We start from the raw sequence: 14,346 nt of genomic DNA, 5'->3' as shown, positions 1-14,346 counted from the left end.
TGATTCTCAATTCAAGCATATATATCAATAGATTACAAAAGCAATAATGTATTAATTACAACTGATACATATCTGTATTGATTGGGATCCACTAGGCAATTAATTAACTACTTCTAAATCAAATATTATGACAACGTAACAATTAATAATGATAGTGTCCCCTTCTATGCTAAAGTCATATCATATGCATTAACTTGCAAAAATAATTGTTGGATCACAGCAGCACTCATCCAAGAGACAACAGCAGCACAAAGCTGCTAAGCTGCAGATTTAGCCACAACAAGACAACAAAATCAAATTAATTAAAGAATAATAACAATAATCAAACGGTTTTTTTACTTGGTCAACTAATTAATTACGTTAAACTTTTTAATTTTTTTAATAAAATTAAATATAAAACAATGTTATATAATCAATAAATATTATTATTTTTAACTATTATTTAGTCTGTAATAATTTACATACGTATTTTCACTTTTCAAAATTTTACATACAAAAAATATCTAATTTACACTTATATTTATCAATTTTTTTTAATTAAGAGTAAAATTTAAATCCGAGATCTCTAAGCGATGATGAAGAGATTATATATTATAGTTCGTTGGCATCTATATTTATCATAATTTACACACATTAATCAATATGATTTGTATCTATATTTTTTAAAATTTACACACATAAATTAATAAAATTTATTTGTTAAAAATAATTTTAATATGTATGCTAATTAAATAATAACTAAAAATACTAAAAATTAGTGACCCAATAATTTCTCTTAAATTTATTTGCTTACCATCCCTCAAGGAAACCTGGTTGTCTTCTGGGTGGTGGAGGAGCAGCATAGTACTGCGGCGGTGCAGCCACCGGCGGCGGCCCCTGATAAGAACCTGTTTGGGATACAATACCATATATATAAAATAATTAAGAAGCATGTAATTCAATTTCAGGCAATGATTTATGAAATGAAAGGACAAGTTACCTTGAGCAGGGTATGGATAGCCATATTTGATTTCACTCATCTTCACAAGAACAAGCTTTGAAGAAAAACCAGATAAAACCCAAAATGTTTCTTGAATGCAATGGTAGGACACATATATCTAGCTCTCTCTATATAAATATATATGCAGAGCACATACATGCTTTAAGCAAAAGTAAGAGAGAATATAAGAATATAAGTGGTGGTGGATGCAGTTAAGAAAGAAAGCTCCAGAAAGGACGTTTAATTTCTCAAATCTTACTTATTGGATGTTGGCATATGTACATGTATATATGTAACTTCATTGTCAATACTAGATTCTTTTATATATATAGATCTTGATTTTGATGTACATTATAAAATATTTTATATAATTATTTAATTTTTTTATAATTATTTACTTAATTAATATAAAAAAATAGTTATTTTGTTATATAATAATATAATTAGACGTATGTGTCATTTGTGTAGTTTAACTAGATAATTCAGATTAAAATAAACACTTAATTAAAATATGACACATAAAAAAATAACTTATATATTACTTTAAAAAGGATAAGATAACATTTTTTAAATTATATATATTTTACTTTAAAAAAGTTATATCCACGGCCACCATCTCCTTAATTAGAGGAAGAAGAAAAGAATCAAACAATGTGGTGTAAAGCATGTAGTTGTACCATTTAAAGTCCAGGTCACTGTTATTATTCAATTTATTATTATAATCAAATTCTTATGTGGTTGAAGAATGAAAGAATCTTCTTATGTAAAAACATTTTATATTATTAGTTTTTATTAATCCTTTGATGAGTTGCAATGAAAAGAAGGCATGCTGTCCCATGTGAACACTAATAGAGAGAGTAGGGCTTTCTTTCTTTGTTTCTTTCTTAAAAAGCACTCACATGATGAAGGGTGGTAGCTATATATATACACCTATGTTTGCAACTTGGGAGAGTAGTAGGAAGGAGCATTAAGAACTTTATGCCCGAATTTGTTCTACACACGCTTTTACCGCGCCTTTTAACTACTTTAGTCTTTATGGGAAACTTCAAGATAACGATAAACTTATTAGCAGCAATTATTTAAAAGTAAGGATATATTATATTATATTATTTTAAGCGAAAGCTAAGGAAAAACAATCTTTAAAAGTTAACAAGAACCATTATAATGCTAAGAAAAAAAAATATTTATAAGGATTTGTATTAAATAAAATTATGAGTTAGTTAAAATAAATAAATAAATTTTATTTTAAATATAAAATATTTATTAAATAATAATAATATATAAATAATATATAAATATATAATAAATTGAATATTTTTATAAATAAAATTATAAATATAATAATAATATTATAATATATTAGGTGGTTTGAATTAAATTGATTTTGAGAAGTATATTTAAAATTCGATTTGATTTATGTGGTTTGTAAAAAATAAAATTCAATTAAATTTAAATTAGTGTAATTTTAATTGATTTTTAGTTTGAATTTAATTGAATGAGTGATTTAATTTAATTTAAATCGGTTTAAATTTAAATACCCCTAATTTTAGGTATTCTCTTAATTAGTTTGCTATATGAATTTTTGTATTTAATTTCATAAAATTTGTATCTTGTTATTTAAAAAAGACAATAGTTTAAAAAATCAGTAACTTTTTGTAAGTTTAATTAGAATTTGATTAAAAAAATTTTGTTCATTTATAATTTTTTTTCAAAAAATATTATTTGAGAAAAAAGTTTAAGAGAGATGAGCGAAGTTAAAGAATAAAATGAAAAAAATAAAATTAAAATTAAAATAAGAATTAATGCTTGGTCTAATTAGTCCAAATGTTTTTTTATAGTTTTTCTTGTTTTTTAATTTGTTTTTAAGAAGTTTTTATAATTTACTAGTCAACACCGTCATATCAGGTATATAGCAATTCGGACATAAATACTGTGATAAACTTGAAACAAAAAATATTTATAACGAATTGTAAAAAAGAAAGATATGGTTTGATCTAAACCAGGCCCAATTACGCTTTTTTTTGTTTTCTTTCAAATAAGAGTCATGGAAAGAAATGAAGCCCAATTAGATATGGTTTGATGTAAAAGGTCCAATTGCATTTGTTTTTGTTTTCTTTCAAATAAGAGTCATGGAAAGAAATGAAGCCCAATTCTGTGTCCAGTGGACACTATAAAAGAAAGAAAACACTGACAAAAAAAATAATAATAAAGTAGAGAAAACCCTAATTGTGCCACTGAGATTATCACCTCCAGAACCCTAGCTAGCTTCAGAGCGGAACGAGCTTCAAGCCTTCAGCCATGGTTCAATCTCTTCTTCCTGTGATCTCATCTCGGTTTCTTCTCCTTCACTGCTTAATACTTACTTTCTCTCTCTTTTGTAGACTTTCAAGCGCAGAAACGGAGGAAGAAACAAGCATGGCCGTGGCCACGTCAAATTCATTCGCTGCTCCAATTGCGGCAAGTGCTGCCCCAAGGTACTCTCATCTTTATCCCTTCTTTCAGATTTCTTTCATTCTCTCCTAAAATCGATGAAATTTCTGGTTGTTTTTTCAAAATTAACAGGACAAATCAATCAAGAGGTTTCTTGTGAGGAACATTGTTGAGCAGGCTGCAGTTCGTGATGTTCAGGAAGCCTGTGTCTATGAGCGTAATGATTCTTACCCGATCTGTATCTTTCTTCATTCAAAATTTGAGTTTTTCTTTTTTTTTTCTTGAATTTTGAATGTTATTTAATTGTTATTATGTTTGTAGAATACACTCTTCCGAAGCTGTATGTGAAGATGCAATATTGTGTTTCGTGTGCTATTCACTCTCACGTTGTGAGGGTGCGATCTCGCACTGATAGGAGGAACCGTGAGCCTCCGCAGCGCTTTGCTAGGCGCAGGGTATGTTGTTTTTTGTGCTCTAATTGTATCTTATAGATTGCTGACTAGTGCATTGCTAAGGATTACTAATTGAAGATGATTTGTAATAATGTTGATATGATTTTGTTTGGACTTTGGTTATTGAATAGATAGATGAATTTTGCTGAAGCCTAGTGAGATTTATGATGTGTCCAAACATCTGCTAGGGTTTTCATTGTGCCTTGTGTGCTTTACTAGTTGTTTTCATTCATTATGAAACATGGCTTTTATGTTCTATGTTTCACTTCCTGTTGTTTGATTAGTGTCTTTTATTTCTTTTAAAGGATGATGCACCAAGGCCCGGTCAACCTGGTCAAGCTCCTCGTCCTATTGGAGTTGGAGCTGGAGCTGGAGCTGCTCGTGCTTAGACATAACTCCATTCTATAATTTTGTTGGTTCAATTTTGTTAAGAACTTCATTTTCTTTTGCTGTTTATTATTTAAATATCAGTTATGTTGGGATAATGATGTTTTTTTTCTTACTGTGGTTGCCTGGAATAATGAATGATAACAATTTAGTGGTTTTGATGAGAATGATTACGGAGTTCGATTCGATTATCTTCCAAAAAGATTGTTGATTGTATTTTGATCAGAAAAATTTGAATATGGAAACAGAATTGATGTAAATAAAAAATATTGCAGATAAAATTAAAATAAATTAAAATTTACGGATATTTTCTTTAGTTTATTGCATTGTCAAAATATAGTAATACAAAGTTTAATATTTCAACCCGCATACAATACATTAAGTTGATAAACATATATATTATCAAAAAGTAACAATACAGTGGGTGTTACAGAAAAAAATATATAATTTTCTTTGTATGTTTGTACTTCCACATTTGTTGTGAACTAAATTATTAGTTACTCTTTTTGTTAAAGAATATTAGTTTTGTATTTTTGATATCTTTTTTTTTGTATTCGAATTGAATGTTATACTATTTAATTTAGTATTTTAAATGTAATTGAAACTTAATTTTAGGTGAAGTATCTTAAATTACTACTTTTTATCTCAATGCTATAGATTTAATTTAGATAGAATGAATACCCATTTAAAATCTCTTTAGAAAAAAAACTGGTTAAAATAAAATAGTATCACCAATTATCACTTCATGTCTCACTAGAAATATAATTAGAATAGAATAATTATTCAATTTTATAATTTTATTATATTATATTTCTTTTGTGTTAATTATGTAAATTTTACAGTTTGCTCGTCTGCTCCATTTTCTAACCTAGCTAACCTAGTCAACCATAACATTGCCATTTACATGAAAATTTACAAGATCAGCATTTTACATGTTTTCTGTTGCCATTTTCACAAATGCAACCCTTTATAGCTTATACAATCTCAGATTTAGAATCAGAAACAGATCGTATCTTCGGAATAAACTTAATCAGATACATCATATCGCCTATATAACTTGAAAATATGATGTCATTCAAGGGTAAAAAAAATTAACTAGCTCTTTTTTTTTTTTTTATTAGGATTAAACTAGCTATCTCTTGGAGCAGGCATTATCCTAAGTCTCTCCTCAGATGCTTGATTGGTCCCCCCACTAAATCTCTCCTCTGCTAGTAGTGACTGCAAATCACTACCATTTGCCAAACTGTTAAACTCAACAGCTTTAGATGGCATTGTTGGGTATCGACGTTGGCAAAATGTCATTAGCCTCTTAATTGATTGCAAGTACTTGCGAGTAGTCTCATCATTCATAATGTGAGCAACACTGTTGGTGTAGATCTTTTCACGAGCAGACCTTTCGTGGATACCAACCATAGTAACACCAATAGGCCAAGGTGCATTCCCGATGGCCAGTTTGATGTAATGGTCCATTGCAGCCAGATAATCTCGCTTCATGCAGCAATTAACCACAATCATTAATGCCTGTCGGATGTCATCAGGAAGAACCTGAAAATTGCATGGAACCCAACACGATCTATCAGCGAATTGCTTCAATGTGCTTACATTAGCGAACATACTATGCAAACGAGAAAAATTTATCATTAAAACCATAAAATTTACTACTTGAAACAATATCCATTAAACATTCAACGAGTGTATATAATTATGTTCAGTAAATCCTCTAACACTCCGACTCTCTTGTTGTGTCCCTCTCCCAACAACAAAACATTCTAGGACTGTGTTTCAGTATCTTCCTATATACTGAATAAAGGACCAAGCAGAAAATCATTCTTAACAGGTAAAAAGCAGAAAGTAGAAACTAGCAATGATTGTCGTTTCGGAACTAATATTGTCATTAGCATTAGCAGGTAAAACATACAGCACGACGCATATACATCTAAATTATGACCAGTCCAATTTCCAGCACAACCTCAATAATTAAGACAGAGGAAATGGGTATATCAACTAGCCATGATTGTCCTTGTTGTTTCTGATCACCAATTTTAACAACAAAGCTTTCTCCACTGGAAGAGTTGGCACTTGGCAACATGTATCAATTGAAGCCATTGGGATCTATCATAAATGCAAAACCAAACCAAAACACTCCCCAACTGAATCAGATAGACTCCATGAACAAACTCACCAGAGAAACTAAACTTTGTCCTCCTAGATGGGGTTAGCCACAGACTACGCCACAATACCTATCATAAATCTTGCGTGTTTAAACAAATTATATCTAAAGTTCGTTAAATAATTTCTCGTATAATTTTCTTAGGTTTCTCTCTTCCTGTACTTTACAGTACTACCCTTCATTTGATCCACTCTCCTAAGCCTAAGCATTCTTCAAAACCTAAAACAAGATTCTCACTCATCCCTCTCCAATGATGTCCATACCACTCATCTATAAACAAATTTATATTAATAGATATGCAGATATGGACTATTCAAGCTCCATCCTAACAAGTAATCAAATATGTCTATATAGACATGCAAACATGCAGTAATCAAATTCAGGGTGTGTTCAGTTTACAGATTTGCTAACTATGGTTTGATCACACATACAATTCCATTTTTTCCCCCTCCAATCCTACTTCAATGCTAGAAAATCACCCTACACATCACTCGACAATGATCTTCAAAATTTAACTTCCACATAACTGTTTTCCCTTCAAGAATAATTTCAATTAGAGAATAACTAGAGCGTGCGTAAAAATTCACCTTCTTCCTGCAGAACTTGAACAGCGGGTTGAGGTACCGCGCGCACTGCTTGAACGTGGCGACCATGGACTTCCCTTTCGCGGTTCGCTTCTCGGCCTCCAGCATCTCCTGCAGCTCTTGCTTCCACTCGTTCAGCAGCTTCTTGAAGAAAACCAAAATCTTATCCTCCTCGCACAGCTCCTCGAAATTCGCTTTCATCCGCTTCGAGTCGGAGTCCTTGTCGCCGTCCATGCCACTGGACCCTTCGCTCAAATCGTCATCTCCAGCGCCACCTTCCCTGTCTTCAGAAGCGCCGTCCTCCGCCTTCTGCCTCTTCCTCTCGCCCAGCATTCCCGTCTTCTGACGCTTTCTCAGCTCCGCAATATCGCGCAGGAAATCATTGGTCTGCCCTTCCGTCATGTCGCTATCGACTTCAAACAAACCAGCTTTCAACACGTACTTCAGGCGATCCAGCCTGGCATCGTCGTCTTCGCCGAACAGCGTCACCGGCTGCTTGAGGAACCGGAGCCGGCGGATGACCTCCTGTTTTGAGAGGACGAGCTTGTCGATATTCTGCTCCTCGGTGAGGGAGGTTCCCGAGGCTAAGGAGGAGGCAGAACCGGGGAGCTTGGATGTACCACCGGTGGAAGACGACGCGGCGGCAGCGGAGGCTGAGCCGGAGGTGGAGGACGCATTATTGTTGTTGCTATTGGTGGTGGCGTTGTCGTGGCCATTGGATTTGGCTTCCAACTCACGCTTCTCTTGCTCGCGGAGCTTTTGGATCTCCTTCTGTTGAATCTCGGAGCGCTTGAAGACTCTCTTTCCGCCGGTGACCTCGGCGAGGGATTGGCGCTTCTTGAGGAGCTCTTGCTTGAGGAGATCCATTTGGGATTCTCGGGTTTTGGCGGTCCACGACTGATATGATGTTTATGTTACTTGAAAAGCACTAAATACTCTTTGGATATGGATTACTTTTTTAGTTTAATTTATTCATTTATACAAACAAAAAAAGGGGTAATTTACAAGAGATACCCTATGACCAAATATGATACACAAACCTTTTAAATGATACTAGTACCACCTTTTAAAGAAATGAACTCTCTAATTATTTTTAGTAGTTCGAGGATGATTAAGGTTCACCCCCAAGTATTTGTCTAGGTCACTAATAAAAGGAATATGAAAAACATCAGACAATATTTTCTTCCTTTTATTAGAGATATTTCTAGAATAAATAGCTTTAGATTTTTTAATGTTAACCTTCATACCTAAAGTTTTATAGAATAACTTCAAGGTGTGCACAACATTCTGAACTTGACTTTTCTTCGCTTTACAAAAAAAGAGGAGGTCATCTGCAAACATCAAGTGAGAAACTCTAGGTCCCCCTCTAGAAATAGCCACACTATCCTAAATACCCTCGTCAACTTGTTTAGAAATGAAGCACGCCAATCTCTCCATGCACAAAACAAATAAATACAGAGAAATTGAATCTCCTTGCCTGAGCCCTCTGCGAGGTTGGAAGCTGTCCAATCTATTCCCATTCCAAAGGATGGAAAGATTTGAGACCTGAACACAATTCATTACAAGCCGAATAATTAGAGAAGGAAAGCCAAAAGATTCAAGAGTGTGCTCAAGAAAATTCCAATCAACTCTATCATAAGCCTTTTCTAAATCAATCTTAAAAGCCATAGCTCATTTTCTAGACTTTGTCCGCTTAAGAAAGTGAAGAACTTCTTGGGCGACAATAATATTATCAGGTGCTCCTCTACCATGAATAAACCCTCCCTGAGTTAGGCTAACAATCTCATCCAAAAATGGTCGTAATCTATTAACCAGCACTTTAGTCACTAGCTTATAAATTACATTACAAAGGCTTATTGGCCGAAAATCCTTCAATCTAGTTGGAGGGTTGCACTTAGGGATAAGAACAATCAAAGTTTTCAACAAAGAATGGCTTAACGTCTCCCCTAAGAATGCTTTCTGAATAGTACGCCATACCTCATGATCCACCACATCCCAATATTCCTTGACGAAAAAAACTTGAAAACCATCCGGCCCAGGAGCTTTGAACGAGCTCATATTATCCAGAGCTTCTTTAACCTTCAATATTGTTACTGGTTTAGACAAATTATCACAAGCATCCTGGCTAAGAGATGGCATAGGAATTTCTCCCATGCAATTAACCTCAACAGGCTCCATAGAACAAAAAATATTTTTGAAGAAATGAACAATCTCCCTTTGCAAAACTTTCGGATCATCAGACCAAGACCCATCACTGACTAGCAACCCATGAACCTTGTTAGATTTTCTTCTAAGGATGGTTTGCATATGGAAAAAGTTAGTATTTCTATCACCATACCGAACCCATTGATCTCTTGACTTCTGGTACCAAAGCAATTCTTCCTGGGTCAAAACTATATTATACTCAGCTCTCAATTATTCCTCTTTGTGCTTCAGAATCGGATCATCGTTAACTTCCATTTTCCGTTGAATACGATTCAAATAACCCTCCAATTTCCTCTTTTTAATAAAAATATTACCGAAGACCATAGAGTTGAATTCCAACGAAGCTTCTTGGACCCCTAACAACTTCCTATGGATGCCAAAGTCTGTACTTGATGCGTGAGCATCTTTTCTATCTTTTCCTAGTGAATTTGCATCTAAATTGTTGAGTTTAATAAAGAATTAATTATCTTTTAGCCAATATGGATGCTACTTTGAGTCTTTTGCAAATTTATTTATTTTAGGTAGCATTCGGCTGGATTTGATGGAGTTTCTGCAGCACAAGAACAAAAGGAGATGACAGCGAGGAGCGACGCGTACGCGTGATTTGGAGCTTTCCACGGCGACGCGTGCGCGTGACTGACGCGTACGCGTGATTTGAAGATTTGCATAGCGACGCGTGCGCATGACTGACGCGTCCGCGTGACTCGCGAAGAAGACCATCAACGCGTACGCATGACTGACACGTACGCGTGACATGTGCCACGTGCAGAAAACGTAGAAAACACTGGGGTGATTTCTGGGCCCCATTTTAGCACCCAAGTTAGGCGCGGATCTAGTGAAGCCAAGTGGTCCCCACGTTACAAGACGCGGAGTAGTTAGTTAATTCTGATTTAAATTCAAATTTGATTTTAAAATAGGAAAAGATATTATCTTAATTTTAAATATTAGATTTTAAAATTATACTCAAAATATCAAAAGGAAAAATAAATAAGTTGGGAATAAAATATTGAGAAAACAGTTAAGGCTTCAGAGTTATCTATTTTTCCGGATTGATTTTTTTTACTAACTATTTTAATCATGCAAGATTTAATTCAGGGTAAACTATATGTGACTAGACCATAATTCCTTAGACCTTCCTAGTCTCTTCTAAAATTCATTAACTGCCAATTCCTTGGTCAATTAATTCTAATTAGAAGATGATGATCAAATTCCAGTTTATATGCCACAAGAATCCTAATTATCCAAAAATATGGGGATTATATGTCACGTATCCCGTTAAATACAAATAATTAGAAATTCAGGATAATATGTTTTCAAGCTGTTATTCAAGTAAAGAGTTTTTCCAAGTTTTACAAGAACTCAATTAGAATATGGGTCATACTTCCGTTCCACCCAAATTCATAAAATAAAGAACGAAATAATTATTGGAATATAAATCAAAACATGAAATAAATTAGAAAGATCAAATGAACCAATCCATACAAATAGACAGAGCTCCTAACCTTAACAATAAAGGATTTGTGGCCCATGGTTCAGAGAAGAAAAATAAGCGTTCTGGTAAAAATGTGTATTGTGTCTAAATGTACCGAATTCCTATTTATAACTAATCCTAATAAATTTAAAATTTCATTATCTAAAATTAAAAATAATATGTTTTCCTAAAAATAAGATTTAAATTTAAATTTGAATTAATTAACAAGTCTTCAGCTCATGGGTGGGGACCACTTGTTTGTCCATTCTGCAGCTTCCAATCTGTGTTTTCTGGGCCGGAAACTGGGTCAAAACGCGGCCCAAAATCCACGCTAGCAATTTCTGTAACTTCTGCAGATCGCGCAGGTCACGCGTACGCGTCGTTGGTCTTCTTCGCAAGTCACGCGGACGCGTCGATCACGCGGACGCGTCGATCACGTGGACGCGTCGCTGAGAAAATCTTCAAATCACGCGTACTCGTCGCCATGGATACTTCCAGATCACGCGCACGCGTCAGGCACGCGTGCGCATCACTCCTCGCAGCCATTTCCTTTGATTCTTGTGCTGCAGAAACTCCGTCAAATTCCGCCGAATGCTACCTGAAATAAATAAAATTGCCCAAAACTCAAACTAGCATCCATAGTGGCTAAAATATAATTAATTATTAATTAAACTCAACAATTTAAGTGCAAATTTATTAGAAAAAGATAGACAAGATGTTCACGCATCACAACACCAAACTTAAACTGTTGCCTGTCCTCAAGCAAAGAAGAACTGAAAACAAGAATAAATAGTGAGAGGAAATAAGAGTATAAAGATAAAAGAATAAGAGAGAATTAAGATTGGGAGAGAGAGAAAAAAAAGTGAAAACGGTACGGCGACGGTGACGCGTACGCATGCAGCATGCGTACGCGTGGGTCGCGAATTTTTCAAAAGGACGCATAAGCGTCAGGCACGCATCCGCATGTCCTTGATTTTGTGTGATTTGTGTGAAGCTAACCGCGCGCCCTCGCGACTCTCTGTTCGCATGGCTTGGGAGCCAAATTTTCATACGACGCATTCGCGTCGTGCATGCGCTCGCGTGGATGGCCATATGTGCAACTGACGCGGACGCGTCAGTCACGCGTCCGCATGCCTAAATTTGTGCTTTTAGCACACTTCCTGCCCCAAGCCAGCACAACTCTCTGTCCAACACTCCTTTACGTCGATTTTGCAGGTCACGCGTACGCGTCAATGACGCACACACGTGGATGGCGATAAGTGCAAACAACGCGCACGCGTGGTGTACACGTACGCGTGGTCATATTTGTGTACCAAGCATGAGTCTAGCGCCATTCCCGCGCAACTCTCTGTCAATTATTGTTTTTCATGCACGCATGATTGACGCGTTCGCATCAGTGACGCTTGCGCGTCGTGTGCTCTTTCTCTGTTTTTTTTTATTAGCTTGAGGTGTTCGGTTCCTGTGATAAAATAGCTGCATGATCAGAAATTAGTAAGAACTCAATAAAATAACTAAGAAAACTACTACTACGAAAAATAGCTAAGGATACGAAATTATCGGGTTGCCTCCTGACAAGCGCTTCTTTATCATCACTAGCTTGACAGTCAGCTCCTCTAAGGAGGAGGATCATAGGGGCTCAGCTCTTCACCCCTTACTGTGAACTTCTTTCCTGTGTCTCCATAACGTAGCTCAATATGCTCTAGAGAGAGGATTCTAATTACTGTATAAACCCATGCTGGATTGTTGGTCAACACCACCTTCATTCATGGGGAGAAACCTTCAGTGGGGATCTTTTTGTTTCTCCATCCTCTGGGTACTTTCTTCTTTTTAGGAACCTCCTCCTTGGTAGATGATGCATTTCCAACACCAAACTTAGGTTTGATGTCAGGAGGACTTTTATTGATTGTTGCCAAGGGAGGTTTGAGCTGCAGATTCTGCTGTGTATCATCAGGGGGTTTTTGAAGGTTTGGATCAATAAGCTCAGCCTGCATGCACCTCTCTTCTTCACCTGTTGGATGTATATCTTTGAAGACATAAAAGACCAGTTGCTCATTATGCACTCTAAGCACTAGGGATGGCAAAAATCCCCAGCGGGGCGGATATCCGCGGGGATTTACCCGTCACGGGGCGGATATGGGGACGATTTTGTACCCGCGGGGACGGGGGACGGGGCCCCGTATATTAAACGGGGCGGGGGCGGGGATAGAGGTCCCCGCCCCGTGGAGACCCGTTTAAACTCCGTTTATGTAAAAAGACTAGAATACCCCATTTGTGTGTACTATGATTTTGTTAAGCATTTGTTATAATTATTGAATTAAGTTAAATATAATTTATATGATTATAATTAAGCATTTGTTATCATTTTCATTATCTTTGTTTGCTTTTTCTATTATAATTACTGTGATTTGGATAAACATTTGTTATAATTATTCTAAAATTTTTATTATTTTACTGATTTTGAATTTTTGGTTAAGCATTTGAGTGCTATACATGTAATTCATAATATTGAAGTAGATATTGATGTAAGTAAAATACTAAATTATATACAATACACTATTTTTTAAATTTTTTTCTAATTTTTTTCAATTTTTATTATTTTTTTATAAAAATCCGCGGATATCCGCGGAGACCCGGGTCCCCGGCGGATATGGGGCCCCCGTTACCCGTCACGGGGATGGGGCGGGGACGGGGACGAATAATGGAGGCGGGGGCGGGGGGCGGGGGGCATGTCCCCGCCCCCATGGGGACCCGTTGCCATCCCTACTAAGCACTAGTTCACCCACTTCTACATCAATCAGAGCTCTTCCAGTGGTTAGGAATGGTCTTTCTAGAATTATAGAGGCATTCTCATCCTCACCTGTATCAAGAATCACAAAGTCTGCTGGGAGGAAGAATTTACCCACTTTAACCAAGATATTCTCCACTAATCCATATGCAGGCTTCATAGATTTATCTGCCATCTGTAATGCTATCTTTGTGGGTTGTGCCTCTTGGATTTGCAGCTTCTTCATCACAGATAGGGGCATTAGATTTATGCTTGCCCCCAGATCACATAAGGCTTTCTCAAAGGTTGTGCTCCTCCGTGAATATGATTCGCCTCCCTTTTGGTGCCATAAGAATAAACAGAAAAGCTTTAAGAAAAACGTCAACACCAAACTTAAATGTTTGCTTGTCCTCAAGCAAAGAAAATCTGAAAACAAAAATAAATGATAAGATGAAAGAAGAATAAAAGGATAAAGGAACAAGAGAGAATTAGGATTGGGAGAGAGAGAAAGAAAATTAAAACTGGGCGGCGAACTAGTGTAATTGTGCGGCATGGGCGATGCGTACGCGTGCAGCACTCGTACGCGTGGGTCGCGAAATTTTCTTAAGGACGCGTAAGCGTCAGGCACGCGTACCCGTGCCCTGAGTTCTGTGCGATTCGCGCGAAACCAGCCGCGCGCACGCACAACTCTCTGTTCGCGTGGCTAGGGAACCAATATTGGCATACGACGCGTTCGCGTCATGCACGCGCATGCGTGGATGGCCGTTTGGTCAAATGACGCGCATGTGTCAAGGACGCGTACGCGTGGTCAATTTTTGTGCGTCTAGCACACTTCCAGCCCCAAACCAGCACAACTTTCTGCCCAACACATATTTATGGCGAAATTCAAGTTACGCGTACGCGT

At 36.3% G+C, this 14,346-nt stretch overlaps 2 protein-coding genes and 1 long non-coding RNA gene across 3 annotated transcripts; 1 reads left to right on the top strand and 2 right to left on the bottom strand.

The window, feature by feature from the left end:
* Nucleotides 1–1,874, bottom strand: LOC112714773 (uncharacterized). Its single transcript, XR_003159350.3, has 3 exons — nt 980–1,874; nt 794–887; nt 1–262 (listed from the first exon to the last, which is right to left on the bottom strand). It is a non-coding gene; the product is annotated as an uncharacterized lncRNA (long non-coding RNA).
* A 1,267-nt stretch (nt 1,875–3,141) lies between these two features.
* Nucleotides 3,142–4,450, top strand: LOC112714772 (small ribosomal subunit protein eS26z). The gene is made up of 5 exons (XM_025766442.2): nt 3,142–3,280; nt 3,361–3,453; nt 3,542–3,626; nt 3,731–3,864; nt 4,167–4,450. The coding sequence occupies exons 1-5, from the start codon at nt 3,278–3,280 to the stop codon at nt 4,248–4,250; spliced, it is 399 nt and encodes a 132-aa protein (XP_025622227.1). The 5' UTR covers nt 3,142–3,277; the 3' UTR covers nt 4,251–4,450.
* A 657-nt stretch (nt 4,451–5,107) lies between these two features.
* On the bottom strand, nt 5,108–8,019 carry LOC112714770 (uncharacterized). The gene is made up of 2 exons (XM_025766441.3): nt 7,006–8,019; nt 5,108–5,793 (listed from the first exon to the last, which is right to left on the bottom strand). Exons 1-2 carry the CDS (start codon nt 7,867–7,869, stop codon nt 5,377–5,379), a joined length of 1,281 nt encoding a protein of 426 aa, XP_025622226.1. The 5' UTR covers nt 7,870–8,019; the 3' UTR covers nt 5,108–5,376.
* Nucleotides 8,020–14,346: the final 6,327 nt, after the last annotated feature.

Source organism: Arachis hypogaea, chromosome 10 (assembly GCF_003086295.3).
Source record: "Arachis hypogaea cultivar Tifrunner chromosome 10, arahy.Tifrunner.gnm2.J5K5, whole genome shotgun sequence".
Lineage (NCBI taxonomy): Eukaryota > Viridiplantae > Streptophyta > Magnoliopsida > Fabales > Fabaceae > Arachis > Arachis hypogaea.
This window is presented reverse-complemented; position numbering and strand designations above follow the sequence as displayed.

Coding starts and splice junctions, on each gene's coding strand:
- LOC112714772 (XM_025766442.2), top strand. Junction 3,627..3,730: donor GGAAGCCTGTGTCTATGAGC/GTAATGATTCTT, acceptor TTATGTTTGTAG/AATACACTCTTCCGAAGCTG. Junction 3,865..4,166: donor AGCGCTTTGCTAGGCGCAGG/GTATGTTGTTTT, acceptor TTTCTTTTAAAG/GATGATGCACCAAGGCCCGG.
- LOC112714770 (XM_025766441.3), bottom strand. CDS start 7,869: ATGGATCTCCTCAAGCAAGAGCTCCTCAAGAAGCGCCAATCCCTCGCC. Junction 5,794..7,005: donor TCAAGTTCTGCAGGAAGAAG/GTGAATTTTTAC, acceptor TGCAATTTTCAG/GTTCTTCCTGATGACATCCG.